General features: G+C 47.1%; 1 protein-coding gene across 2 annotated transcripts in view; it reads left to right on the plus strand.

Annotated features, from left to right (window-relative positions):
- Positions 1-25,332, plus strand: part of Ncapg2 (non-SMC condensin II complex subunit G2) — a 68,698-nt gene that overhangs the window by 38,314 nt on the left and 5,052 nt on the right. For both annotated transcript variants that reach the window (XM_076859344.2, XM_076859352.2), the window contains exons 16-27: positions 2,384-2,557; positions 7,596-7,666; positions 7,933-8,086; positions 8,180-8,353; positions 9,037-9,153; positions 9,238-9,378; positions 9,780-9,879; positions 13,685-13,872; positions 14,960-15,100; positions 17,603-17,706; positions 18,456-18,556; positions 20,127-20,226. In XM_076859344.2, coding sequence (XP_076715459.2) covers positions 2,384-2,557; positions 7,596-7,666; positions 7,933-8,086; positions 8,180-8,353; positions 9,037-9,153; positions 9,238-9,378; positions 9,780-9,879; positions 13,685-13,872; positions 14,960-15,100; positions 17,603-17,706; positions 18,456-18,556; positions 20,127-20,226 — 1,565 coding nt within the window. The remainder of the gene's footprint in view (positions 1-2,383; positions 2,558-7,595; positions 7,667-7,932; positions 8,087-8,179; positions 8,354-9,036; positions 9,154-9,237; positions 9,379-9,779; positions 9,880-13,684; positions 13,873-14,959; positions 15,101-17,602; positions 17,707-18,455; positions 18,557-20,126; positions 20,227-25,332) is intronic.

Consider the following 25,332-nt stretch of genomic DNA (forward strand, 5'->3'; position numbering starts at 1 on the left):
AGAGGGAGAAGGCACACAGATCAGTGCCGATGTCATTCTCACATGGTGACTTCCTCGGGGATCATGTTCACGCTTTGGGGAGGAGTTTAAGTCCCTTTGTGGCTCCTTCTTTGCTGGGACTTTGCCAGCGAGGTGGCGCTCTGGAGTCAGCTGGAGGTGCCAGCTCAGGGGTGTCAAGCTGCTCAGTCTGCAGAACCCCGATGTGCACCGAGGGGAAAAGAGCAGCCAGGTGTGGAGGAATGGCCCCCAGGGGACACCTGCTTGCTCGCACCAGGAATAGAGGTACTTTTGCAAAAGAGAATGCACATCTCATAGTGTGGTGATCAAGAGATTCTCACTCTGCACATGCTGAGGGGTTCTTTACCCCAGTCCAGTAGCTGGTTATTACTGAGGATGTGTGTGTTGTATCCTCAGGTCAGGTTCCACATCGCCAGCAAAGACAAGGGTTTAGAAATATTCCATTGTGCCTGTGGGAAAACCGTGTAGTTTGTCTGCTAGGAATTGTTATTCCAAGAATATTTCTGGTCAAGAGCAGGCATTTATGAAGTGAACTTTTAAGGCTTTCTAATTGCTGTCCCCTAAAAACCAAAGATGTCCTCTGCTAAACTTTATTGTTGAGCATGTTTCTCAAGTGATGTTCTCAAAGCGGAGGTGATGGTGATAGCAGAAAATAAACAGCAAGGCTGCTGTGCTAGGTCATGGGCTGCTTTGGTTTGTTTTAAAATAAATGTTCCTATTTATGTTTTTAAACTTATGTTGGTGGTACCTACCTGTCATGAACCTGAGTGCTCTGTGTAATAAATTTCTCCCCTTTCTACAGAGTTGGAACAGGAAAAAGGAGAGTTAAATGCAGAAAGAAATTTCTTTAAAATTTTATTTATCTTATAGTAGAATGCATTTGACACATTGTGCACAAATGGAGCACAACTTCTCCTTCCTCTGGGTGTACATGGTGCAGAGTCACTCCAGTAGTGCAATCATACATGTATATAGGGTAATAATGTCTGTCTCATTCCACCATCCTTCCCATCCCCACAGACCCTCCTCTCCCCTCACTCCCCTTGCAGAATGAAAATTTTGTCAATCTTACTTGTATCATTCTTCTGATAGGTTATAAGCCATTAGTGGTTTCTTTGCTTTTAAAATTGATTGGCTGGAATGCATTTCAAAGCATTGTAATTTTGTGTAGAAATCACATTCACCTCTTCTATATGCTGTTATTAATCAAATTTAATTTTTCCCTTGTCCCACCCTTGTGTAGTTAGTCAAAAAATACTAGACTGGGCATGGTGGCACATGCCTGTAATCTCAAGACAGGAAGGCTAAGTGAGGGGAGGATTGCAAGTTTGAGACAGTCTCAACAATTTAGCAAGACCCTGTCTCAAAATGAAAAATTAAAAGGGCTGGGAATGTGGCTTAGTAATAAAGCACTCCCTGGGTTCAGTCCCCAGCACAAAACACACACCTAACCAGCCAAACAAACCCAAACCTGATCTGACTCATCCTTGTCATCTCAAGGCAGTGTCCTTCAAGGAAATTGCTGCATTGGTCACTTAACAGATTGTCAGACTGTCTTGCTGTTTTTATGCACAGGCCTCCTACAGGGATCGCTGGTGGACCTCACCAGTGTGTGTCTGCTGGCGGCCATGTGCAGTGTGGTCTCTGGGGTGCAGCAACAAGGGCCGGGAGGCAGGGTGCCTGTGCCGTGGCGGAGGGGACTCCTCAGAGTGCGTGTGTGGGTCACTGTGAGCATGCAGGGGTGTGGTCCCACACATACCAGCTCGAGGTCAGGAAGCTTCATGTCAGAATAGAGCAGGGAGCCCTGACTTGGTGGCTGGAGGTGGTGAGCACCTGTCCCTTCAGTTCAGGATGGGGGCTGCTGGCCGCAGAGGAAGGTGCTGCGTCCGGTAGGGCCCTGGCAGGCCCAGTGGCGTGCTCACAGCCTGCCGCGCCTTCATTCGCTTCGGGGTTTGTGTTGACAAGTAACATCTTTGGTCTTAAAAGAGTTTTAATTCAGGTAAACTGTTTCTTTTTTTTTTTAATATCTTCATTTTGTTTATTTATTTTTATGTGGTGCTGAGGATCGAACCCAGTGCCTCACGTGGGGGAGCCAAGCGCCCTGCCACTGAGCCACAGCCACAGCCACAGCCTCGTATGCTGTTTCTTTAAAGGAAGTTAAATGCAGTTTATTGAGAACTTATTTTTTGGGTGGCATTTGAAGGACATTGACCTCCCTGGTAGAGATTTGAAAATAGACGATCCAGTTCTGTTGCGATTTCAGAGTAGCAGGCCTGTAAATCTGACATGTGCTTCTGACGACAGTGCTTTTGGCTTGTGACACCTGCTGTCAGATGCTGCCACAATAACAGTGTTTGTGTCTTAGGTTCTGGACAAAATGCTGTCGGTGAATGATGTTGCGTCCATGGCAGGTTTACTAGAAATCATTGTGATTCTCTGGAAGAGCATCCATAAAAGTCTGGAAAACAATAAAGAGGCCAAGGTCTATACTGTCAACAAGTTTGCTTCTGTGCTTCCTGAGTACCTGAAGGTGTTTAAGGTGAGTCCTGGCCACACTCGTACACAGGGCATTTATGGTGTCCTCATGGCGTTTGGAAATGTGTGCCTCGTGCAGTGGGTGAATCTGGCGCCTTAACATGTGTGTTACCCACATACCAGCTGCTTTTTGTGGCAAAAATATGTAAACATTTGCTACTAGGGCTTTTTGAGACTACCGTATAATACGTTATATGGACTGTGGTCCCGTGTACTGCTGTAGACCTTTGAGTTGACGCCTTTTGTCTAACTGGAACTCGTGTCCTCTGGCTGACATCCCCCGGCCCCAGCCCCTACAAGCACCATGCTCTCCATGTGTGTGATTTCTGTTGGGATAAAAGGAATTTTTGTTTCTTGGCACTCTGAAGAAAGTTCATATTTTTCTTTTCTTTCTTTCTTTTTTTTATGAGAGAGTGAGTTTTTTAATATTTGTTTTTTTTTTAGTTTTCAGTGGACACAACATCTTTATTTTATTTTTATGTGGTGCTGAGGATTGAACCCAGTGCCCCATGCATGCCAGGCAAACATGCTACCGCTTGAGCCACATCCACAGCCCTATTTTCTTTTTCTTAAAGAGAGGTTTATTTAGGAAAGTTGGTGCACATTCAAGGGAGATTGTAAGCCAGCTCCAGAGGAAGAAACAGCCTCTTTTCTTTCTTGAAGCGCTGGGGATCAAACCTAAAGCCTCATGCATACTACACAAGTGCTCTACCACAGAGTTACATCCCCAGCCAAGCACAAAGTTCAGATTTCAAAACCAAATTTTAAAATATCTAAGAGGTGAAAACATATTTTTTCGCCCAACCATATAGAAAGTATAATTTAAATATAGAAAGGTCCCAGGTCTTATGAACCACCCTTTTCTGCTTAAACGTCACTCTTGGCTTTACTGCTGACTATGTGCAACTGCGGGCTGTGTAGTTTTTATGAGTCTTGTTTCTGGGACTATGAAGTTTCTAAGCTTTTCTGCTTCTGAAATGAAGATGGCCTACCACAAAGGCAAGTCATCTTAGTTGCCAAATTTATCAGTAAGTCTAAAAACTCAATTATGTTACCCACATGTGACACTGAGAATCCAGTGTCACATGTGGGAGGCCCTTGGATTGATCCCCAGTACTACCAAAAAAAGAAGATATCCCTTACTGGGAGTCAGGGGAGGGTGGGCCACTGTGATTGAATGGCAAGACACAACACATCAGGACCCAGCTTCTCTCATGTTTTTGTTTCATGTATATTTTTAGGAAAAGTTCTTTTTGTCCCTTTAGGATCCACTATTTTCTTGTTCTCCCAGCCAAGATCTTTGCGGTAGGTGTGTTCTCAATGGAATCTGAACAGCCAAGATCTGCTCTGTTGCTGCTCGGTTGCAGTAACGCTAGCTCTAATAAAGCTGCTGTCCATGAGCACACCACAGTACTGGGTGCCGCTGCCCCGGGAGGCCTGGCACAGTGTCTGCCTGCTGTTGGGTTGTGTGCTCTGATTAGGCTTAGACTGGCTTCAGAGCTCCGAAGCTGTGAGTGCCTGGCAATCTTCACTGTTTTCTAAGGATATTCTGGTTCATTTTGTAGAATTTCCCAATAGTTTTCCTCTCCTGAGAGTTCAGGATTCCAAGTGTACAGTCCTTAACTTTTTTCCTTTATGAGTATTGCTTTGATTGATTATACTATGGCTTGACCCAGGGGTGCTCTACTACTGAGCTATATTCCCTGTCCTTTTTACTTTCATTTTGAGACAAAGTCTAGCTGAGTTGCTGAGACTGGCCTGGAACTTGGAATCCTCTTGTCCTAGTCTCCCTAGTATCTGGGATCACAGGTGTACCACTGCACTCAGCTCATCAGTTTTTTGGGTTTTTTTGGTTCTGAGGATTGAAACCAGGAGCGTGTAACCACTGAGTCACGTCCCCAGCCCTTTCTCGTATTTTATTTAGAGACAGGATCTGACTGAGTTACTTAGCACCTCTCTTTTTGCTAAGGCTGGCTTTGAACTCGAGATCTTCCTGCCTCAACCTCCCAAACTGCTGGGATTACAGGCATGTACCACCACGCCTGGCTAGTATTGTTGTTTTTTTTTTAACATTTATTTTTTTAGTTGTAGTTGGACACAATACCTTTATTTTATTTATTTATTTTTATGTGTGCTGAGGCTCAAACCCAGGGCCCCGCACATGCTAGGCGAATGCCTACCAGTAATCCACAACCCCAGCTCTATTATTGTTTTTAAAGGAAATGACAGCATGGAATTTTGTTCCTTCTCGTTCTGGTTCTGGTGTGTCTGTGGGATCTGATGGGTGCCTGGTGACAATACAGCATCCATTCATGTTCAGTATATGATATTCATGTTCATATTCAACATAGCATATAAATGCAGCATCCATTCATGTTTGAAATACTAGAAAAACTAGGGGTAGTAAGATCATACCCCAACATCTATATATGTTAAAACCCAAGGCCACGTCATTCTAAACAGAGAAAAACTGAAAGCATTCTCTCTAAAAACTGGAACAAGACAGGGATACCCTCTTTCACTACCATATTCTTTTGTTCAGTATAGTCCTTGAAACCCTAGCCAGAACAATTAGGCAAAAGAAAGAAATTAAAGGGATTAGAATAGGAAAAGAAGAGCTCAAGCTATCCCTATTTGCCAGTGACATGATTTTATATTTAGAAGATCCAAAAACCTACCAGAAAACTTATAGAACTCATAAATTAATCCAGCCATAGCAGGATATAAAATTGACACTAATTAATAAATTGCACTCGCATATGCCAATGATGAATCATCTGAAAGAAATTTGGAAAACTATTTCATTCATAATAGCCTCAAAAAAAAAAAAAAAACACTTTGGAATCAATCTAACAAAAGAGGTAAAAGATTTCTACAATGAAAACTACAAAGCACTAAAGAAAGAAATTGAAGAAGACCTTAGAAGATGAAATGACTTCCCATGTTCTTGGATAGGTAGAATTAATATTGTCAAAATGGCCATGCTACGAAAAGTGCTATTCAGATTCAATGCAATTCCTATTAAAATTCCAGTGACATTCTTTATAGAAATAGAAAAAGCAGTCACGAAATTTATTTGGAAAAATAACAGGTCCGGAATAGCCAAAGCAGTCCTTAGTGAGAAAAGCAGGAGGCATCACAATACCAGAACTTAAATTATACTACAGAGCTATAATAACAAAAACAGCATGGCATTGACACCAAAGCATACATGGAGACCAATGGAACAGAGTAGAAGGCACAGAGACAAATCCACATAAACACTGTTATCTCATACTAGACAAAGGTGCTATAAACATACACTGAGAAAAGATAGCCTCTTCAACAAATGATGCTAGGAAAACTGGAAATCCATATGTAGCAGAATGAAGTTGAACCCCCATCTCTAACCCTCCACAAAACTGAACTCAAAGTGGATCAAGGACCTAGGCATTAGACCAGAGATCCCATGCCTATTAGAAGAAAATGTAGGCCCAGCTCTCTATCATGTCGGTTTAGGAACTGACTTCCTCAATAAGACTCCTAAGGCAAAAGAAGTAGAAATCAAGAATCAATATTTGGGATGGTGTCCAATTAAAAAGCTTCTAAGCAGCAAAAGAAACCAACTAAGAATGTGAAGAGAACCTACAGGATGGGAGAAAATCTTTGCCACCTGCACTTCAGAGCATTGATCTCCAAGATACATAAAGAACTCAAGAAACTCCAAAAAAACCCTCTAAATAACTCAATCAATAAATGGGCAAAGGAACTGAATAGATAATTCACAGAAGAACTATGATCATTCAACAAATATATGAAAAAAAGTTTCAATTTCTCTAGCAATTAGAAAAATGCAAATTAAAAGTACACTGAGATTTCATCTCACTCCAGTCGGAGTGGCAACAATCAAGAATACAAATCACAGTGAATGTTGGTGAGGATGTTGGGAACAAGGTTCACTTATGCATTGCTGGTGGGACTGCAAACTGGTGTACCATTCTGGAAAGCAGTATGGAGATTGCTCAGAAAACTTGGAATGGAACCAGCATTTGACTCAGTTATCCCACTCCTCAGTATATACCCAAAGAACTTAAATCAACATACTACAATGATGCACCCACTATGGAACCACTCTAGCTAGGTACCCTTCAACAGAAGAGTAGATAATGAAAATGTGGCATATATACATAATGGAATAGTATTCAGCCATAAAGAAGAATGGAATCATGACTTTTGCCTATAAATGAATGGAACTGGAGATTATTATGCTAAGTGAAATAAGCCAATCCCAAAAAACAGAGGCCAGGTGTTCTCTGATAAGTAGATGCTGACATACAATAAGGATCTGGGGAACAGAATCAGATACAGGGGAATGAAGGGAAGGGCTGGGGTGGGTACAGGAAAACAGTAGAGCGAATGGGCCATGACTTCCCTGTGTTCATATATGGACACACAGTCTGTGGAACTCCACATCGTGTACAGCCACAAAAATGGGTCCTAATGAGGATTAGTCATACTCCATGTACGCATAATATGTTGAAATGCATAAAGCGAGCCTATGTTAACAGAACAGCAGACGGAGGGGAATGAAGGAGGGGCGGGTATGGGGAAGACAGTGGAACGAATCTCACATGACTTTCCCTTGTGTGTATATGGACACACCACAGTGAAACTCCACTCAACCACAAGAGTGGAATCCAAAATGCACTCTAGTATGTAACTACAAAAGAACAAATAAAACTTACAGAATAAAAATTAAGGAATGAACACTGGGGACTGCAGCAGGGACTTTCTTCCCTTCTGGCTGCTGGCCTGCCTGCAGGGCCTAGCTGGAGCCTGTGCATCTACGTAGTCCTGGAGTTGTGTCACTGGCAGGAGTTGTGTCACTGGTTTAGGAGGCATCTCCTCCTCCTGGCCAGTGGGATTGGTTGGTACGGTGAAGGATTGCTGCAGTGCTCACCGGCAGCTCTGGAGATGGGTCGTCAGGTGTCCTGTGCCCACGCTTCCAAGACGTCCTGGTGTCGGTCACCCTGTTTGTTTTGTCTTCCTTCCTGTGCTATTAGGATGATCGCTGCAAGACCCCTTTGTTTATGCTGATGTCCTTCCTGCCAGCATCTGCTGTCCCTCCATTCAGGTATGCTACAGTAAAGTAAGAATCTCAGCACACTGTGCCGGGTCACTGGCTTCAGTCAGCCCCCATGCTGTGGCCCCTCCCTGTGCGGGTGGGCGCTGTCGCACCTGGGGTGGCGACACTCGTGTTCGGGTGCAGAGATCGAGATCCAGCGCACCGCCATCACTGACCTTCTGGGTTGAGATGTGTTGTGAGCCCAGAATACACAGACTACTTAGAGCAGGACTGTGGTCAGGATACTGACCTGCTCTTGAACCTGGCGTTCCCAGCTGCAGCGTGGTCTCCACCTTGAGGAGCCAGGAGGAGGGCACAGCAGATAGGAGCTACTGCACCCTGCTGGACTGCCTCTGCTCGTGGGGGCAGGTGGGGCACATCCTGGAGCTCATCGATGACTGGCTGCCCAGGGAGCGGCCCCAGACCCAGGTGCGTGTCATGCCTCTGGAGCCAGGCCAGCGCAGACAACTGTTTGGGGGCTTGAGCTGTAATTGTCCACTTAATGCCTCTGTTCCCCTTCAGAGTCATCCAGCATCCAAACGCAAAGTGCAAATCCATGACACACGCCCAGCGAAACCTGAGCTGGCATTGGTTTACTTGGAGTATTTGCTGACCCATCCAAAGAATAGGGAGTGCTTGCTCTCTGTGCCCTGGAAGAAACTTAACCATCTTTTGAAAGCACTGGAGATGTCAAAGGTAACATTCTCATTGAAAGTTGAGTGATTTTGAATGGTGGTAGCAGTGACAGGTAAAATGTAAAGTTTTCCTACTGATGGTGCAGTAGTATTTTTTGAGCTGAAAGAAATGAAGAGAGATAGTCCACAAGGACAATGAGACAGCAGGGAAGTTAAGCAGAGCCTTCTACCTGCTCGAAGCCTGCGTTTCTGCCCAGGTTTGGGGGCCCCGGGCTTGGTGGGTGGGTCATCCCTGCTCAGCATGCCAGTCCCAGGAAGACTTGGAGGAAACACTGGCTCCCTTGAAGTCCTTGGTTTTTCTAGGAACCTTGGGCAGTGTGTGAATTCCTCATGTCCTCAGCGCCCTGTGGACCTGTTTGCTCCCTCCTGGCTGGCTTGGCTACTCCTGTAGCAGTGAATAGCACCTGTCCCTGCTCTTATCCCATGTGGTAGTCTAGCAGAGCCAGGCGCCCGGTAGGGCAGGGCACATGGGGCTCTGTGCACACCCTGTGGACCTGTCCTACTGGGCCAGCTGTGTGCTTCTCGGGCCCATTCAGCTGTTCATGTTCAGGTACAGAGACAGCAGAGGTCAGCTTCACCAGAGCTGGGTACCTCTAGTTCCCCTGTGCTTCCTGATGGTACTTGCCTTAGGACGATATGGGGACGTGGTAATCAGAATGTGCCACTGAGGCTGTGACATTGCAGGTAGATCTGGAATCACTTCTGCGGTCGCCAGGTGGGAAGCCCCCTCACTTCAGCCAAGCAGCTGCCCTGCGAGCCTTCAGTCTGCACTGCCGGCTGAGCATTCACCTGCAGGTCAAGGTGCGTGGCCCCAGCCCATTGGTGTGAGCAGCTCCCTTCAGAGGCGCTTTCCTTACCACCCACCTGCTGTTTTGTGTTGCACAGTTCTGCTCAGAAGGGAGAGTTCATCTGTCCATCTTGGAAGACACTGGGTTTTGGCTGGAAAGCAAAGTTCTGCCTTTGATCCAAGATCAAGAGGAAGAGCATCTGAGGCTTCAGGGGGTTGTCTACCAGCAGATCATCCAGGTGAGCATCTGGGCACGAGGCGCCATCTCCCACCGTGCTCTGTGCACAGCTGTGTTCCCTGCGTCATGTGTCATTGCAGACCCTGGCCTGGGTCCTTGTAAGTGTGCACAGTGGCACTTAAGGATCTGGAGTTTTCCTTTGTGCAAAGTCCAGGCTGTGTAATGTGAATGCAGCTTCACACGTTGCACATGATAGGTATTTGGTTAGGTTGGTGGAATCACATCTAATACGTCTCTAGACTTCTTAAGGCAATAGAAATGAGAATGTATCCTCACAGAGATTCCTTTAGAAACATCTTTGTGTCGGCTTATGAGAAGTGGTCATCACATAGGAGAAGTTCTGTCACGCCTGGTTGGTCCTCTTTAACAGCTCTGCTGGTGAACCTTATCTGTCTCTTGCAGACCTACCTGACTGTTTGTAAAGACGTCGTCCTGGTTGGGCTCGGAGACCCCCAGTTCCAGATACAGCTTTTACAGCGGAGTCTTGGAATCATGCAGACAGGCACAGTATATTCCATCCTTTAAGGACTATGTATGGCAACATAGCTAGTCCCCTGCCCGTCCCTCTTGTGCTTTGTGGGCTAGGATTCTGGCTTTCAAGTGACAATAAATAAATGTGCAACCAGCTTATACCAAGAGAAGGGTTCATTGGCTGGTGCTGCCGGGACGTCCACAGGTGTCCACTGCTCCAGTCTCTGCTGCTCCTGCGTTCTGCTTCACAGACGGGCAGACCACTTTCCTTTCTTTTTTTAAAAATATTTTTATTTATTTATTTATTAGTTGTAGTTGGATGCAATATCTTTATTTTACGTATTTATTTTTATTAATGTGGTTCTGAGGATTGAACTCAGGGCCTCTTGCGTGCTAGGCAAGCGCTCTACTGCTGCGCCCCAACCCATCTCGACTCCCCTTCTTATCTGGCAGAAGAGCCCTGGGTGGCTAGGATCTGGCTTTGTGCTGCTGGTGTGGGGTGAGCTGGGAGTTGTTGTGTAATGCCCCCCAGGACCAAGGATAGGTAGTGTAGGTAGCCCATGGCAGCTGGCCACATGGCGCCCTGTTTGCTGCTGTTAGGAACTCAGTTTCGTGTGCTCAGTGAGGTGGTGAGAGGGCAGCCACCTGAGCCATTGAGGTCCTGCCCACCAGAGTCTTGGAGTCTGTGTCAGAGAATGGTAGGAAGCATGGTAGGTGCTTGGTATGGTATGGGAAGCATGGTAGCATGTGATGTACCCTGGAGCGCCTGGCATCTGGGGTTGTTGCCATGTCCCTCCACCTTCTGATTGTTGTCTCTGGCTAGGAAGAGTACTCTTGTGCTGTGACCCCTAAACCCTACTCCCAGCCCAGCCAGCCTCCAGCCCCATTGCCTCCATGGGTCAACTGTTGAGAGTGACTGAGACCCAGGAAGCCTCAGCATTTGAAGGCGACATTTCTGTAGTCCTGGACTTGCTGGGTGAGGCTGAGAACCCTTCCCTGTGGCAAGCTGCATTGGGACACTGCAGCTGCTTGGAGGGGAGCCTGTTGGTCATGCAGCCCCGCAACAGGAGAGGGTCTCATCCTGTCTCGTTCTGCTGCTGCTGGAGTTGGTGCTTGGTGGTCCTGGAGCTGGGACGTGGTCCAGGCCCTCGAGTTGATTCAGAATTCCCAGAGGTAAAGCCCACACCTAAAGCAGAACCAGTATTGTTTGTGGTCAGTGGCTTTTTTTCTTAAGCTCTATGTTCTGTACTTGAGTTCAATGATTGAACAGTCAGAATGATTGATTTTTTAAACTTATCATTTACGAACAATTTTCCTCTAAGGACTACTTCTAGTGTTTATAATGTCTTCTTTTCCGAGGAGCTGAGTAGAGTCCCGGTCTCCAGCTTCATTACATCATGATGTCTTTTTCCTCAAAATAAGGTCCAGACTTGACCGTAGCTGTGAACTTTGTACCCACACATTCCAGTAACCAGCGTTCCCAGATGGGGTGCCCTGTGCAGCCATTCTCCTGCAGCTGTCACAAATAGGCCTGGAGTCCTGCTTGCAGGTCAGCCTGGTAGACCTGCAGTCTAGAGTTGGCTGGACCTTTTCCTAACCTGAGAGAGTCCTAGTCAAGAAACCATTGTAATTTAAGAAGCTATTTATGTTGATGTTGATTATGGTACTCTCCACACTGACATGGACCAAAGAAGGGGTCTTCCTAGGACATAGCTGAAGCCAGCCACAGGCATCCAGGTGCCCCCACTAGTGCATGTGTGCGCCTCAGAAGCATGGCCGCTCTGCAGAGTCAGGAACCAAAGCCGCAGGACTCACAGGAGAACGTCTCCTGGTGAAAAGTACCATCACAGGTGAAAAGGAAGGTTAGGTCTGTGGGAGACTATCTTGAGTGCAGAAGTGAAGGAGGTTGGTGGAGCGGGATCTGAGGCGGGGGCAGGGGGCTCAGGCCAGGCTGGTGCTATGGCTTGCTGCCCTCCCTGTTAGCAAGTACTTGTTGATTTACAGACCAGGGGCATCCTAAAGAGATCAGCTTCTGGGGAGAGCCCTCGGAGCCAAGACGCTCCGGCTCAGGCTGCCTAGCAGTGTGCTGAGAACTCTGTCACCTCCAGAGGCCTCAGGCCAGCACCTGCCATGTCCTTCCTTGCTGTGTATCCTGCATGTCTGCAGGCGGCAGGTGGCCTGACCAGTGCTCTTCTGTTCTAGGTTTATGAGGCACATATGCTTGAAGATAACAGGGTTCTGAATTAGAGTTTCTGGATGTTTTTGCCGGCATCACAGCGACGACCCATGCAGAGGGGGATGTCAGAGGACAGGTCCTCTGGTTTGTGGGCCTGTGGTCTGCAGAGCACAGTGCCCCTTCCCCTGCCCCACAGAGGGCGTTTCCACACTAGGAGCTGTGAGGAGTGTGTCCTTGCACCTTCTTTGCACCCGAGTGCAGCTCCTTGAAGATCTCTGCTGTGGGCTTAGAGGTCCACATCTGCTGCTGATCCTGGCTGAGCTGTGAACCTCAGGCCTGGAGGTGGCACCAGATCTCCTTTCCGCAGGTGGATCCGAGATCTGAGGCAGAACTTCCCATGCCTCTGCTCTGTCGTGCTGCTTGCGGTACTTGCAGGCCCGTGTCCCCAGGCCCGTGTCCTTGTCTCCTTGCTGGTCTCACAGGAGAAGTTTTGTTACTGGAGGTTGAGGGTCAACAGGGTGATGTCTAAGATTGCCTAGGGTTAGGACTGTTCCCTGGGCACAGAAACGCAGCACAGCAAGGTAGAGATGGTGTCTGGAGCAGGTCCTTGCAAGGGAGTGGAAAGGTAAGGGAAAGTGAGATGCACCGAATGATGAGGCTCTGGTCTTTGGGTGAGGTTGCAGGGTGGGGCTGGAGGGGATGGAAAGCCTGGAGAGCCAGGTAGCCAGGCTTCCCAGCCCAGCACTTAGTAGAGCTGCTGCCCCTTGTGGGTCGAGTCAGGCGCCAGTGTTGTGTACAATTGACGGCATGACTTGGGTCATTTTGCCCTTTCTGGCCTAGCACCACCAGCACAAAGTCACACAAGTATCAGCTGACCCTCAGCCGCTTGTTGGCACCCATGTGGCCTTGGGAGCATGATGTGCCCATAAGCCTATGACCCCTTTATGGAAGGTGCAGTAAGACTGCTGCCTCCGGGTCAGTTGCCGTGTCCCACCCTCCTGCTCACCTCTAGCTAACTGCCTGCGCTCACGGTTCCTGTGCTTCCTAATGGGGTATATTTTAAGTACGGGGTGGACTCTAGGACAGCACCTTACAACATGGCCTTGTGTCCACACAGATGAGGCCCAGCCTGCATCTGGATGGTGTGTCAGATTCACCCACAAAGCTCACAGGAGCTGGCTCTGCTTTTATAGTTCAGTGTACAAACAAAGATGAAAATTCAGGGTTTCAAGGATGAATAGTATAATATAATCAGGTTTACACAGGAGTAAATTTTACCAAATTAATGCAGCCCAGTGAGGAGAAATCTGGAAAAGAAAGAGAATAAATATGCTACTGCCGAGTGTTAGCCACAGAACCATCGCTGTGGGGTGCTTGTTGAAGCTGAATGTCAACTTCACTCTTAGCTGGGAGAAGTCTCGGGGTGTGGGAGGAGCCTCACTGCCAGGTTGCCCTGTGTTCACACAGCTCAGTGGCTGAGGGCATTGGGTTTCACACCTAAATCAGACAAAGCTTTTATATTTTAGTTTAGGTTAAGAATTTAGATTACTCTGATCAACATGGAGTTATATGCTCCTTTGAGCTACCTTTAGATATGCATGTTAAGAGATTTCATCGGGCTTGTGTACCATGTAACTGATTCTTCTTCTTTTCTTTCCAGAGAAGGGATTTTTTTATGTCTCACTGCTTCTTGGCATTCTGAAAGAGGTGACAGGAAGTTCCTGGATTCAGAAACCAGATCCAGATGAGGTCATTACAGTGTTGTATGATACAGTCCAGAAAGTGTTTCAGAAAATGCTGGAATCTATTGCACGGAGCTTCAGGGAGCAACCAGAAGAAGGCCTCCAGGTACTGGCACCCTCGTGGTGGGCTGTGCTGTGGGCGAGGTGTTCTTGGGTCCCTGGGCTGGGCTTGTGGAGACCCAGTGGCAGGTATGGGGGCCCAGCCCTCACCCATGCATCTGCTGCAGGGCTGGGCCCACTCAGACACTCTCCACCGAGGGCTCTAGCAGGAAGCAGAACAGATCGCCTCAGCCTCCCAGCTAGAAATATCCGGATAGAATAGACTACCCCCACCCCAACACTTTTTTTTGGAGGGGGGGCATTGTAGTTGTGCCTGTTGACGGGATGAGAATAGGCTTTTGAAAAATGCTAATTTTTGATTATGTGTAGAATGAGTAGACACCTTGCCTGGAAGAAATTTGCATTAATTGAAGTGATGCGGGATTATTGAGGAAGGAACTCATACAAAACCCATATACCATATTTGTTTTACTCCTAAAGATAATGCAGTGCCGGTTCCTGGACAAGTTCGTGTTGTTATTGGAGAGCCATTCTTTTTCTATTTAACCATTCTTAAAATACTAAAGATTTCTATTTTATTCTATCCTTAGCTGATGGGTAAAACTGAAGATTGTTTGCCATATTTTTCCTATTCTAGTTTGTACTTGAATTCATTTCAAATGTTTGTGTCTTGGTGTCTGTGATCTGTTTGTGTAAAGTACAAGACCTCGTGTTCCTGTCAACTCTTGACGTTGGTTGAGTGGCCTCATTCAGAACACGTTGTCTTAGAGTTGATGTCTTATTTTAATGTCATCGATGTTTCTCCCTATGGTTCTTTCTTCTTTCCTCCTCCCTCCCTCCCTCTTTCCCTGACTACTGTTGACTCGTCTGTCTTCAAAAGTGTTCGTTTGCTCTTGGTGAGGGAATGTCAAATGGTGGTTTCCAGTGGGTTTGGTCACGTCTGTTGTCTTGCTGTGATGCTTGGAGCCTCGAGTCAGCCACAGAAGGGAGCCCGGTGGGCTCTGACGGCAGGGAAGCAAGCTTCCTGGCACTGGCACCATGGGAGGACAGTGGGAATCCTCATTTCAGGGGCTGCCTGTTCTAGGTAACCTTGGTTTGCAGCTCCACTGAGGACAGGCTCTGTTTCCTTGCAGCTCCTTTACTCTGTCCAGACCCCTCTTCATGCATTCATAACCACCGTGCAGTCCTGGCACCAGGACACTCCTGTCCACCGGGGCGTGCTCTCCACTCTGATTGCTGCGCCTGTGGTTGAGATGAGTCACCGTCTGCGGAAGGTAAAGAATTTGGATCCTGAAATGGTGGTGCCTCTACTTGACTGTCCACAACGCTGCTTCTACCAGCAGCACAGTTTTGAGTTTTCAAACACAGCCTTTATGGGCTGGCTCACCTTGAACACATCTGCTGGTCACACCTTAGAGGTCCGAATGGGTCCATCTCTGTTAAGATTCTTTCCTAGCCAGGCGGGGTGACACATGCTTCTTAATTCCAGCGGCTCAGGAGGCTGAGGCAGGAAGATTGCAAGCTCACAGCCAGCCTCAGCAAAAAGTGAGGCCTTAAGCAACTCAGTGAGAAACTGTCTCTAAATAAAATCCAAAATAGGGCTCGGGATGTGGCTCAGTGGTCGAGTGCCCCTGAGTTCAATCCCTGGTAATAAAAATACAAACAAAACAAAACAAAAAACATTCTTTCCTAAAGCCTGGATAGTCAGGGGTGAGCAGAATGCAGGAGGACCAGGCTGTGTTTGTGTAGAACAGCTTGTGTCTCTACCTGCTGTATTATTAACCTTTTTTTTTTTTTTTTAATTTCTAAGCATAAAGAAATTTGAATATCTGATAGGATAAATTGATAATTCATTCATTCCTACAGACTATCTTATTTTCCTCATAGTAGCTGGGGATGAATAGAAGGTGATTATCATTAATACAAAAATTATTAGCCGATTTGGTTGAAGAGCTATGTAATCAGGGTGGCAGTTGACAAAGAGACCATGAGGAGGTGGGTAGTGATGTAAGAGGGCATGGGAGTTAACAGCAGGGTCTCAGCCCAGAAAGGTGGGCTCTGACGGGATTCCTACTGGGAGAGTTGGGTTTACACACACACGTGCCACTTAGCCACGAGGACACGCGGTGACCCCTGTTGGGCGACTGTTCCTGTACCACTTGCTGGAGTCTGCCTGCCAGTGGGGATACGCTCTAGAGCTCCACCGTGCGTGTGCCAGATGGCACAGTCTGAGGGGACATTGGCATGGTGCAGTCCCTGGGTGGCTGGAAGGTCTTGTGCAGTGTGTGACTGTGAGAATATAAACTGCCTAAGGTGTTTCCTAAAATCTAAAGCATGAAATAGAATGAGGGCCTCCTTACAGTGGGACAGGAGGTCGTCTGCCTTAGTGACAGGAAGCTGAGGCCAAGTGTGTGCCTGCTGCTGACCTTGGCAGAGCTGGCCCTGCACTGCTCTGCAGGCTCCAGCAGTGCAGCTGAGCAGGCCCAGCTGAAAGTGTTGGCCGTGCTCCACTCAGCTGTCCCCCTGCCTTTGTGCTTGGGGGCTTCCCTACTGGGTACACACTGGGATTAAGCTGATCATCTCACCATTTGTTCCCTCTGGTCCCATCTGCCCTGTGACTTTCTCAAGATTTTCTTTCCTTGCTCTTTTTTGATGAATCAGGTGTTGCTACTCTAGTATCTTCTCTGTTGACTTCACATCATTCTTTGTGTACTTTTGAGTGATTTCTCTAGACATTTCCATATGCAAGGTGCAGTCATCAGGGTCGGCCTTCCACAGCCACCCGTGCCAGGTCTCTGCTGGGGATTTAGCAGTGCTCTTACCAGTAGAAACCTTCCACCCTCCTGCTGTGGTCCTATTTGTACTTCTATATGGGCTAAGAATCTTGACCCATAATTAACAATCTTTTGTCTAACAGTATCAGAAAAGCCCTTGCAACAGAGCTCAAGATGTAAAGCATTCTAATGATAAATAGTATCGTTACACCTATCACAGTGGCTGACTTCACCATCCAGATTAATATTCGAGCCCTTCAGAGCAGTTTTGGATACAGCCTTCCCTAGAGCTGTGTGCAGGTGGTTTTCCTTCACCAGGGAAGCACCTGTGTAACCTCGTGGCTGATGGTAAAGGCCTTGGTTATGGAGAGCGCTGTTGAAGGACTCTGCCCTGCAGGCTGTGGAGCATGCTTTTCCTTTGACTAGGCAGAGCATGCCCCGCCTGGCACAACACAGACTCACCAGGAAATGGAGCAGGCCAGGGGAGATCCTGATCTGCTCTGAAAAGGAGGGAGTTAAGACTTCATATAAATACACAATATTCATAGCATACGACCCCAAAACAAGACTTTTTTTTTTTTATACAGGGATTGAACCCATATGGACTTAACCACTGAGCCACATCCCCAGCCCTTTTTATAAGTTTTATTTAGAGACAGGATCTTGCTAAGTTGTTTAGGGCCTTGCTAAATTGCCAAGCCTGTCTTTGAACTCATGATCCTCCTGCCTCAGCCTCCCTCTCAGTGCTGGGATCATAGGCATGTGCCACCGCATCCAGCACAAAAGACCTTTTTTCTTTTTTTCTATCTCTGTCTCACTAAGACTCCCTGATGCACAATAATGGATTGTTCATATTTATTGTGGACATTTCGGTAGTCACTGAAAGTCATTCTTTCGAGTTTCTGGAGTGCTTTCTCAGGTGTAGCGCAAAGCTCAGAGAAATGTAAAATAAGCCTTAGCCCAGCCTCAGTTTATAACCTACTGACTTGAAACTTTTCCTAGATTTCTGATTTGGAAGAGCTCACTCCACCAGAGTGCCTTTCTGACCTTCCTCCGTTTTCAAGATGCCTGATAGGAATAGTAATGAAGTCTCCGGACGTGGTCAGGTAACTGTCCTCTCTGTGGGTCTGAGGCTTGCCTGGCTGTGCCTCCTCTGACAGCTCCTGCTCTTCCCATCACTCTTACATTTGGAAAGGTGCATTTTCTTCTGCAACGAAAACTTTCCATGGATTTTTCCCCCCATTTCAGTGATCAAAAATGTTTACAAGAAACTTACATAAAGAAAACCCCTATTCTCCTGTACAGCATGTTCACCTCCGTTGTCTTGTCAGGCGAGCATAAGCAGCATTTAGTTGAGGAGGAAACATGAGGTTGTCTAGTACAGCTCCCTGCACACGTGCCTTCAGACGCCTTACTGGGTCAAACGTCGGGGTAGCTTTTGTCCATGCGTAGCCCATGTGAGGGATCCACGGCTGAAATCTTGGGGTCTGGGTGGCACAGAGCACTGGCGGTGCAGAGGGAATGGTTCTGTAGATGGCAGACACCCTAGGCCCTCATGGCAGGTGCGTGCCCTGAATGCCTTGAAAACCCAGAGCATCTTTTCCGCAGCTTTGAGTCATGTGGTGGCGGGTGTAGGCTCTCTTAACCCGCCAGTGCTGTGCTCTCTCCAGCAAGGACACCTGGTTTCAATGCCTGACCTGCATGTCATGGTGCACTCAGTACAGTGTATGGGAAGAGCTCAGCTAGTTTCCCACCTTGCAAAAGGTGGTGTGGTTATTGATGAACCTCCTGTTTATTGTTCTGGTAGTTATCAGCACGTCCTGTGGAGTAAGCGAGAGGCTTGTTAATTTTACAGGTCATTTCTGGACGAGTTGAAGGCGTGTGTGATTTCTGGAGACATTGAAGGCATTGTGTGCCTCACAGCTGTTCTGCATCTTATTTTGGTGATCAACAAAGGTGGGTTACCTTTTCTCTCCTCCATCGGGAACACTGCGGGTGTGCCTGAGCCCTTGGCAGGAATGCTTGGGCACTCTGCTCCTTGCTGGCTCCCCTCAGGCGGGCCTGACCTCGTAGCCAGCCTGCCTGCCTATGCAGGAGCTTGTGGTCCCTTCTGCACTGCAGTTCCTGTCCACCTTCCACCTTGCACATTGGGTGCCTTCTAGCATTCCTTTCTGCCTTAGAATTGAATTTCTATTGATGTGCTGGCTGGGCATGGTGGCACGGGCTTGTGGTCTCAGCTGCTTGCGGGGCTGACACAGGATGATTACTCAATACTAAGAGTTTGAGTAAGAGTATATAGGCAATATAGCAAGACTGCCCACTTCCCAATCTGCTCCCCTCAAAAAGGAAAAATGTAATTTGTTAATGATGTTCATGTCGGTACTCTGCCTCTTTCATATCCCAACAAGTAGAAACAGCTGTGGAAGAGTAATTGGCAGCAGTAAGCTGCCTGTGACCTTCAGTCACAGCACCATCACTGGGGTGGCCTAACTTTCAGCGTCTCAACTGTTGGCACAGCTTTTTAAATTTAGTTTGCTGTAGGTGGAGAAGTCTTCTGTTGAAACAGGCTGTCCCCAAGAGCCTGAGTGTGATGTGTGTCTATAGATTTATAATACAGGTGGACTACCTTTATCCCAAATGCCGAGTACCAGCAGTCTTTCGGATTTGGTAGTTTTCCAGATTGTTAAATATTTGCATAGACTATCCTGGGTGAGGATCTCTAATCTGAAAAAAAGTCAAAGTTCAAAATAGTTCAAAATCTGAAACTTTCAGAAGACTATCATAGAAGAGTCAGAAAGTTTTAGATTTAAGGGTCTTTCAGATTATAGACTTCCAGATTAGGGAAGCTCCATATGTACTATTTTTTTTTTTTTTTAAAGAGAGAGAATTTTCTTTATTTTTATTTTATTTTATTTTATTTTATTTTTGTAGATGGACACAACACAATTACTTTATATTTTTATGTGGTGCTGAGAATCGAACCCGGGTCACGCCTATGCTAAGCGAACTCTCTACGGCTGAGCCACAATCCCAGCCCAATATGTACTATTTTTTAACTTTGTTGGACTTGATTAGGCACAGAAAAGACTTGTCTAAGAGGAACCTCCCCCCACCCCCCGCCCCGAGTTAAAATGCACAACACCAGGGAGGTGCCACATTGAAGGTCCATGCGCTTCTCCAAGGGACCCCTGAGTTTAAATGCACAGCATGAGGGGCAGCGCCCACAAGGAGCTGTGAGGATGGAGCCTGGGGTGCTGAGTGTCCACCATGCCTAAACTGGGGGGGAGCTCTGAAGTATGCCCATTGCCCCTCTGTTTGGTATGTGGCAGAGAGCTTCTTTAGGGCTGCTGGGTCAGAGCCCCGGGACTCTGCCCAGGGCCGAGCTTCCACGAGTACACGCTGGACCTTGACAGCATCCCTGGGTGGGTCGGCTGGAAGGCACGTGGAGTGGCTGCATGTGCAGAGCATCCCGGGCCTCTGTGGTGACACTGCGTTCCCCCCCTCTCCTACTATGTTCTTGTCACAGGTAAACACAGAAGTTCCAAAGTAAAGGAGACTGCGGCCACTGTGCACAGAAAGCTGAAGGCCTTCATGGAGATCACCCTGGAAGAGGACAGCCTAGAGAGGTGAGTGGGCGCCATCTGAAGGTTAGCAGCTCAGAAGCGTGGAGGAAGAGGGAGGCACTTCTGTGTGTCTCAGGGAAGAGTGGTCACGTGGCACTTTCTGCTCTGGAAAGAGAAGGGCGTTAGCTCAGAAGCTCTCCAGGCAGACGTGGCTTTTGCTGGCTCGCCACACTTTGCAGCGGGGCATTTCCTGAGCACAGTGCCTCTTCCCGCGATCGCCATGCTGGGTGGCATGGCCCTTCCTGGGCCTCTGAGGAGCTGCTCCCCTCCTCTCTGGGAGGACAGTGTTGCTTGCTCTTCCTGAGGCTCTGGAGCAGGCTGTCCTTGCTTTACACGTACCAGGGTGACAAACTCCACTCCAGGTTGGCTGCTCCCCTTGGAGAAAGGCTTTCAAAAACCCTGAATTTATAAGTGGACGTCCAAAGTAGCTTTCATGACTTGTTTCATAGTCACAATCACCTGGATGCTCACTTTCTAGAAATCGGCCTTACAAATATGATTGAGAACTGAGTTGCCTGGAGGTCATGGGATCCATTTCTGTCCCGTGGGCCCTGGTTTTAATCACTGTCAGTGAAATGAGACCCTGTTGACTCAACTGGGAACTCTCAGAATGTAGTGGCAAGGCCTGGTTTCTTTGAAACTCACTTCAGATTTTAAGAATTTTTTTTTGCTTTTCTCAATTGTTAAAGGCTTAGACAGTCGGCAGTTTTAGATGGTACTTATGTGACATTCTACTCTGAACACACATCACAGGCTAACACCATGATATTCAGGTGTGTGGGTGATGCTGCGTGCAGTCAGTCCAGTGAAGCCACGCAGACTGCCACATGCCAGGAGCAAGGTGGCTTTGAGTCACGCGCTCATGGCAGCATGCTGTGAACCACACAGCCTCACTTTGTTGGGTCTCCTTCCGTCCCCAGGCCTGTCCTGTCCCCAGAGCCTCACCTCTGTTGTCTACAGCCTAGAGTCCCTTTTCCACCCCCGTGAAAAGAAGCCCCACTGCACTGGTAGCAGAAGAAGGGAGGAGAGGGTACTTGAGGAACAAAGGGGAGAGATGATGCCCTCAGTACCCTCAGGGACGGTTCCTGGACGCAGGGGGAGAAACTGCTGGGTCATCCGTGCCTCTCCTGCTGCCCCTCTGATCATCTCTAGGTCACTAATGCCCCGTGCCATGTCGACACTGTGTGAATAGTTGATACACTGCATGGTTTAGGGAATAACAACAAGGAAAAAAGTGTGCACATGTTCAGTGAAGACCGGAGTTTTAAAAATATTTTCAATCTGTGGTTGCTTGTGTGTATGCATGTGCAGCCCACAGACACAGAGGGCTGGCTGTTAGTAAATCTGCTAATAACAATTCTTTCAATGTTAGAATCAATGGGTTTTATTCTAAGACTTAATTTTGTAGGGCTGGGATATTGCTCTGTGGCAGAGGCCCTGGATTTGATTCCCAAGAACACCAGAAAATTTTGAACGAAGTTGAGGTCCATAGCAAGATGGAAGAGAAAGTGCTGTGGTTTTCCATATGCCCATGCCCCCAACATAATGCACCTCCCACTGTTGGCATGCCATACCTGGGGCACACTTGTCAGACACATCACTATCACCCAAGCTCCGTGGTGCACATTAGAGCTCGCTCTTGGTTTTGAACCTTCTGAAGTTTGAACAAACGTAAGAGGACCTATCCCCTTCACTGCAGTACTGCACAGAGAGTGGTTCCCCTGCCCTGAATCCCTGTATGTGCCACCTGTTGATCCTCCCTCCCTCTGAATCTGCAGAGTTTATACCTAGATGTGTAAGAGGACAGCAGCATCTTGGGATTGGTTGCAGCGTTACGAGGGCTCAGCAGTCCCTCCCTAGGCTGTGTGCCAGCTGGAGAGCCAGGGAAGTCAGTCATGTGGCTCAGGCCCAGTCCACAGGACTGAGAACTAGGGGGGTAACAGTGTAACTGCCAAGGCCAGGGACTCTGGGGGAGCTTGAAGACTACGGAACCCAGAGTGCTGACATCAAAGGTCAAGAGAAAGGTGTCAGCCCCAGAGGAAAGAGCAGATGTGTCCGTCTGTTCATTAGGCACATGGTTCTTACTCTGGACACTCCAGTTTAGGAGCTGCGGTCCTCTGGATACACTCTTCCCATCACACCCAGAAAGGAACGCCTCGCCAGTCCTCTGGGTACCCTTAGCCCCATCACGTGGACAGGGGGTTGTCCTCCACGCCTGCTGAGACAGCTGGGCTACTTCCAGGTGTGGGAACCACAAACACAGCTGTACGCAGGTTTTGTGTGACTAAGTGTTTTACTCCTGTGGGTACAGACCAAGGAAGACTGTTGCTGAGTCACAGAGTGAGGTCAGTTCTATAAGCAGTGGTTCACATGTCCTCCAGCAGGGCTGCCGCTTTGCCCTTCCTCCACCATGGAAGACAGTTCCTGCCGCTCCACGTCCTTGCTGGCATTTGGTGTGGCCAGCACTCCAGATTGGGGACATTTTATCAGGTGTGAAGTGGTATCTTGTTTTAATGTGGTGTGGAGTGGTATCTTGTTTTTTCCCTGAACTCATGGTGCTGTACTTCTTTTCATTCACTTATTTGCCCTCTGAATTACTTCTTTGAAAAAGTGTCTATTGAGATCTTTAGCCCATTTTGAAATCAGACTGTGTTCTAGTCAGCTTTTTCAATGCTGTGACAAAAGACCTGACAATTAGAGGAGGAAGGTTTTTTCTGGGGGCTCACAGCTTCAGAGGTCTCAGTCCATAGGCAGCTGGCTGCCTTCCTGGGGCTGAGAGGAGTGATGGCATGAGTGGGCTGTGAGTCTGACCTCATCTGTCATTAGTCCCCTGACAAGGATTGATTGGGTGGTGACTGTGGACAGGTGGGGGGTGCTGGAGGAGGTGGTCTGTGCCTTTGGTATTTGTTTTTTTGTTGTTGTTGTTGTTGTTGTTGTTTTATTTTTTAAATTAATTTTTATTGTAGGTTGTTCAAAACATTACATAGTTCTTGATATATCATATTTCACACTTTGATTCAAGTGGGATATGAACTCCCATTTTTACCCCATGTACAGATTGCAGAATCACATCAGTTGCACAACCATTGATTTACATATTGCCATTCTGGTGTCTGTTGTATTCTGCTGCCTTTCCTATCCTCTACTATCCCCCCTCCCCCCTCCCCTCCCCTCTTCTCTCTCTACCCCCTCTACTGTAATTCATTTCTCCCCCCTTATATTTTTCCTCCTTTCCCCTCACTTCCTCTTATATGTAATTTTGTATACCCCTGAGGGTCTCCTTCCATTTACATGCAATTTCCCTTCTCTCTCCCTTTCCCTCCCACCTCTCATCCCTGTTTAATGTTAATCTTCTTCTCATGCTCTTCGTCCCTACTCTGTTCTTAGTTACTCTCCTTATATCAAAGAAGACATTTGGCATTTGTTTTTAAGGGATTGGCTAGCTTCACTTAGCATAATCTGCTCTAATGCCATCCATTTCCCTCCAAATTCTATGATTTTGTCATTTCTTAATGCAGAGTAATACTCCATTGAGTATAAATGCCACATTTTTTTTTATCCATTCGTCTATTGAAGGGCATCTAGGTTGGTTCCACAGTCTTGCTATTGTGAATTGTGCTGCTATGAACATGAATGTAGCAGTGTCCCTATAGTGTGCTCTTTTTAGGTCTTTAGGGATAGACCGAGTAGGGGAATAGCTGGGTCAAATGGTGGTTCCATTCCGAGCTTTCCAAGAAATCTCCATACTGCTTTCCAAATTGGCCGCACCAATTTGCAGTCCCACCAGCAATGTACAAGAGTACCCTTTTCCCCACATCCTCGCCAGCACTTGTTGTTTGACTTCATAATGGCTGCCAATCTTACTGGAGTGAGATGGTATCTTAGGGTGGTTTTGATTTGCATTTCTCTGACTGCTAGAGATGGTGAGCATTTTTTCATATACTTGTTATATGATTGTATGTCCTCCTCTGAGAAATTTCTGTTCAGGTCCTTGGCCCATTTGTTGATTGGGTTATTTGTTATCTTATTGTCTAATTTTTTAGCTCTTTGTATATTCTGGATATTAGGGCTCTGTCTGAAGTGTGAGGAGTAAAGATTTGTTCCCAGGTCGTAGACTCCCTATTTACCTCTCTTATTGTTTCTTTTGCTGAGAAAAAACTTTTTAGTTTGAGTAAGTCCCATTTGTTGATTCTAGTTATTAACACTTGTGCTATGGGTGTCCTATTGAGGAATTTGGAGCCCTACCCCACAGTATGTAGATCATAGCCAACTTTTTCTTCTATCAGACGCCATGTCTCTGATTTGATATCAAGTTCCTTGAACCACTTTGAGTTAACTTTTGTGCATGGCGAGAGAAAGGGATTCAGCTTCATTTTGTTGCATATGGATTTCCAGTTTTCCCAACACCATTTGTTGAAGATGCTATTCTTCTTCCATTGCATGCTTTTAGCCCCTTTATCAAATATAAGATAGTTGTAGTTTTGTGGATTGGTTTCTGTGTCCTCTATTCTGTACCATTGGTCCACCCGCCTGTTTTGGTACCAGTACCATGCTGTTTTTGTTACTATTGCTCTGTAGTATAGTTTGAAGTCTGGTATAGCTATGCCGCCTGATTCACACTTCCTGCTTAGCATTGTTTTTGCTATTCTGGGTCTTTTATTTTTCCATATGAATTTCATGATTGCTTTCTCTATTTCTACAAGAAATGCCGTTGGGATTTTGATTGGCATTTGCCTTTGGTATTTGTTTTGTCTTGATTGGGCGCAGCTCCCCCTCTGCTTCCTCCATCTTCTTTCCTCCAGCACACCCACCATGATGTGCTGCCTCATCTCAGCCCTAGAAATAGGGGTGGCTCTCTGAACTGAGATCTGAAGTAAACGCTTCCTCCTGTAACTGTGCTTATCAGGTGAAATTCTGAGCTTTGCTTCTCAGTACAGGAGGTATTTTCCCTGTCTTTCAGGATTTTCTCTGACTTTTTGAACGTTGAACATGGTTTGCCCCCATGTGATGTTAAGTGTTTGTCCTGTGCAGTGGCACCTGGGCTCCCTGAGCTGCGCCTGGTGTCTGACCCTGATGTGGGAACTCTAGGTTGCCATTGCTTCACACTTT

This window comes from Callospermophilus lateralis, chromosome 1 (assembly GCF_048772815.1).
Source record: "Callospermophilus lateralis isolate mCalLat2 chromosome 1, mCalLat2.hap1, whole genome shotgun sequence".
NCBI lineage: Eukaryota > Metazoa > Chordata > Mammalia > Rodentia > Sciuridae > Callospermophilus > Callospermophilus lateralis.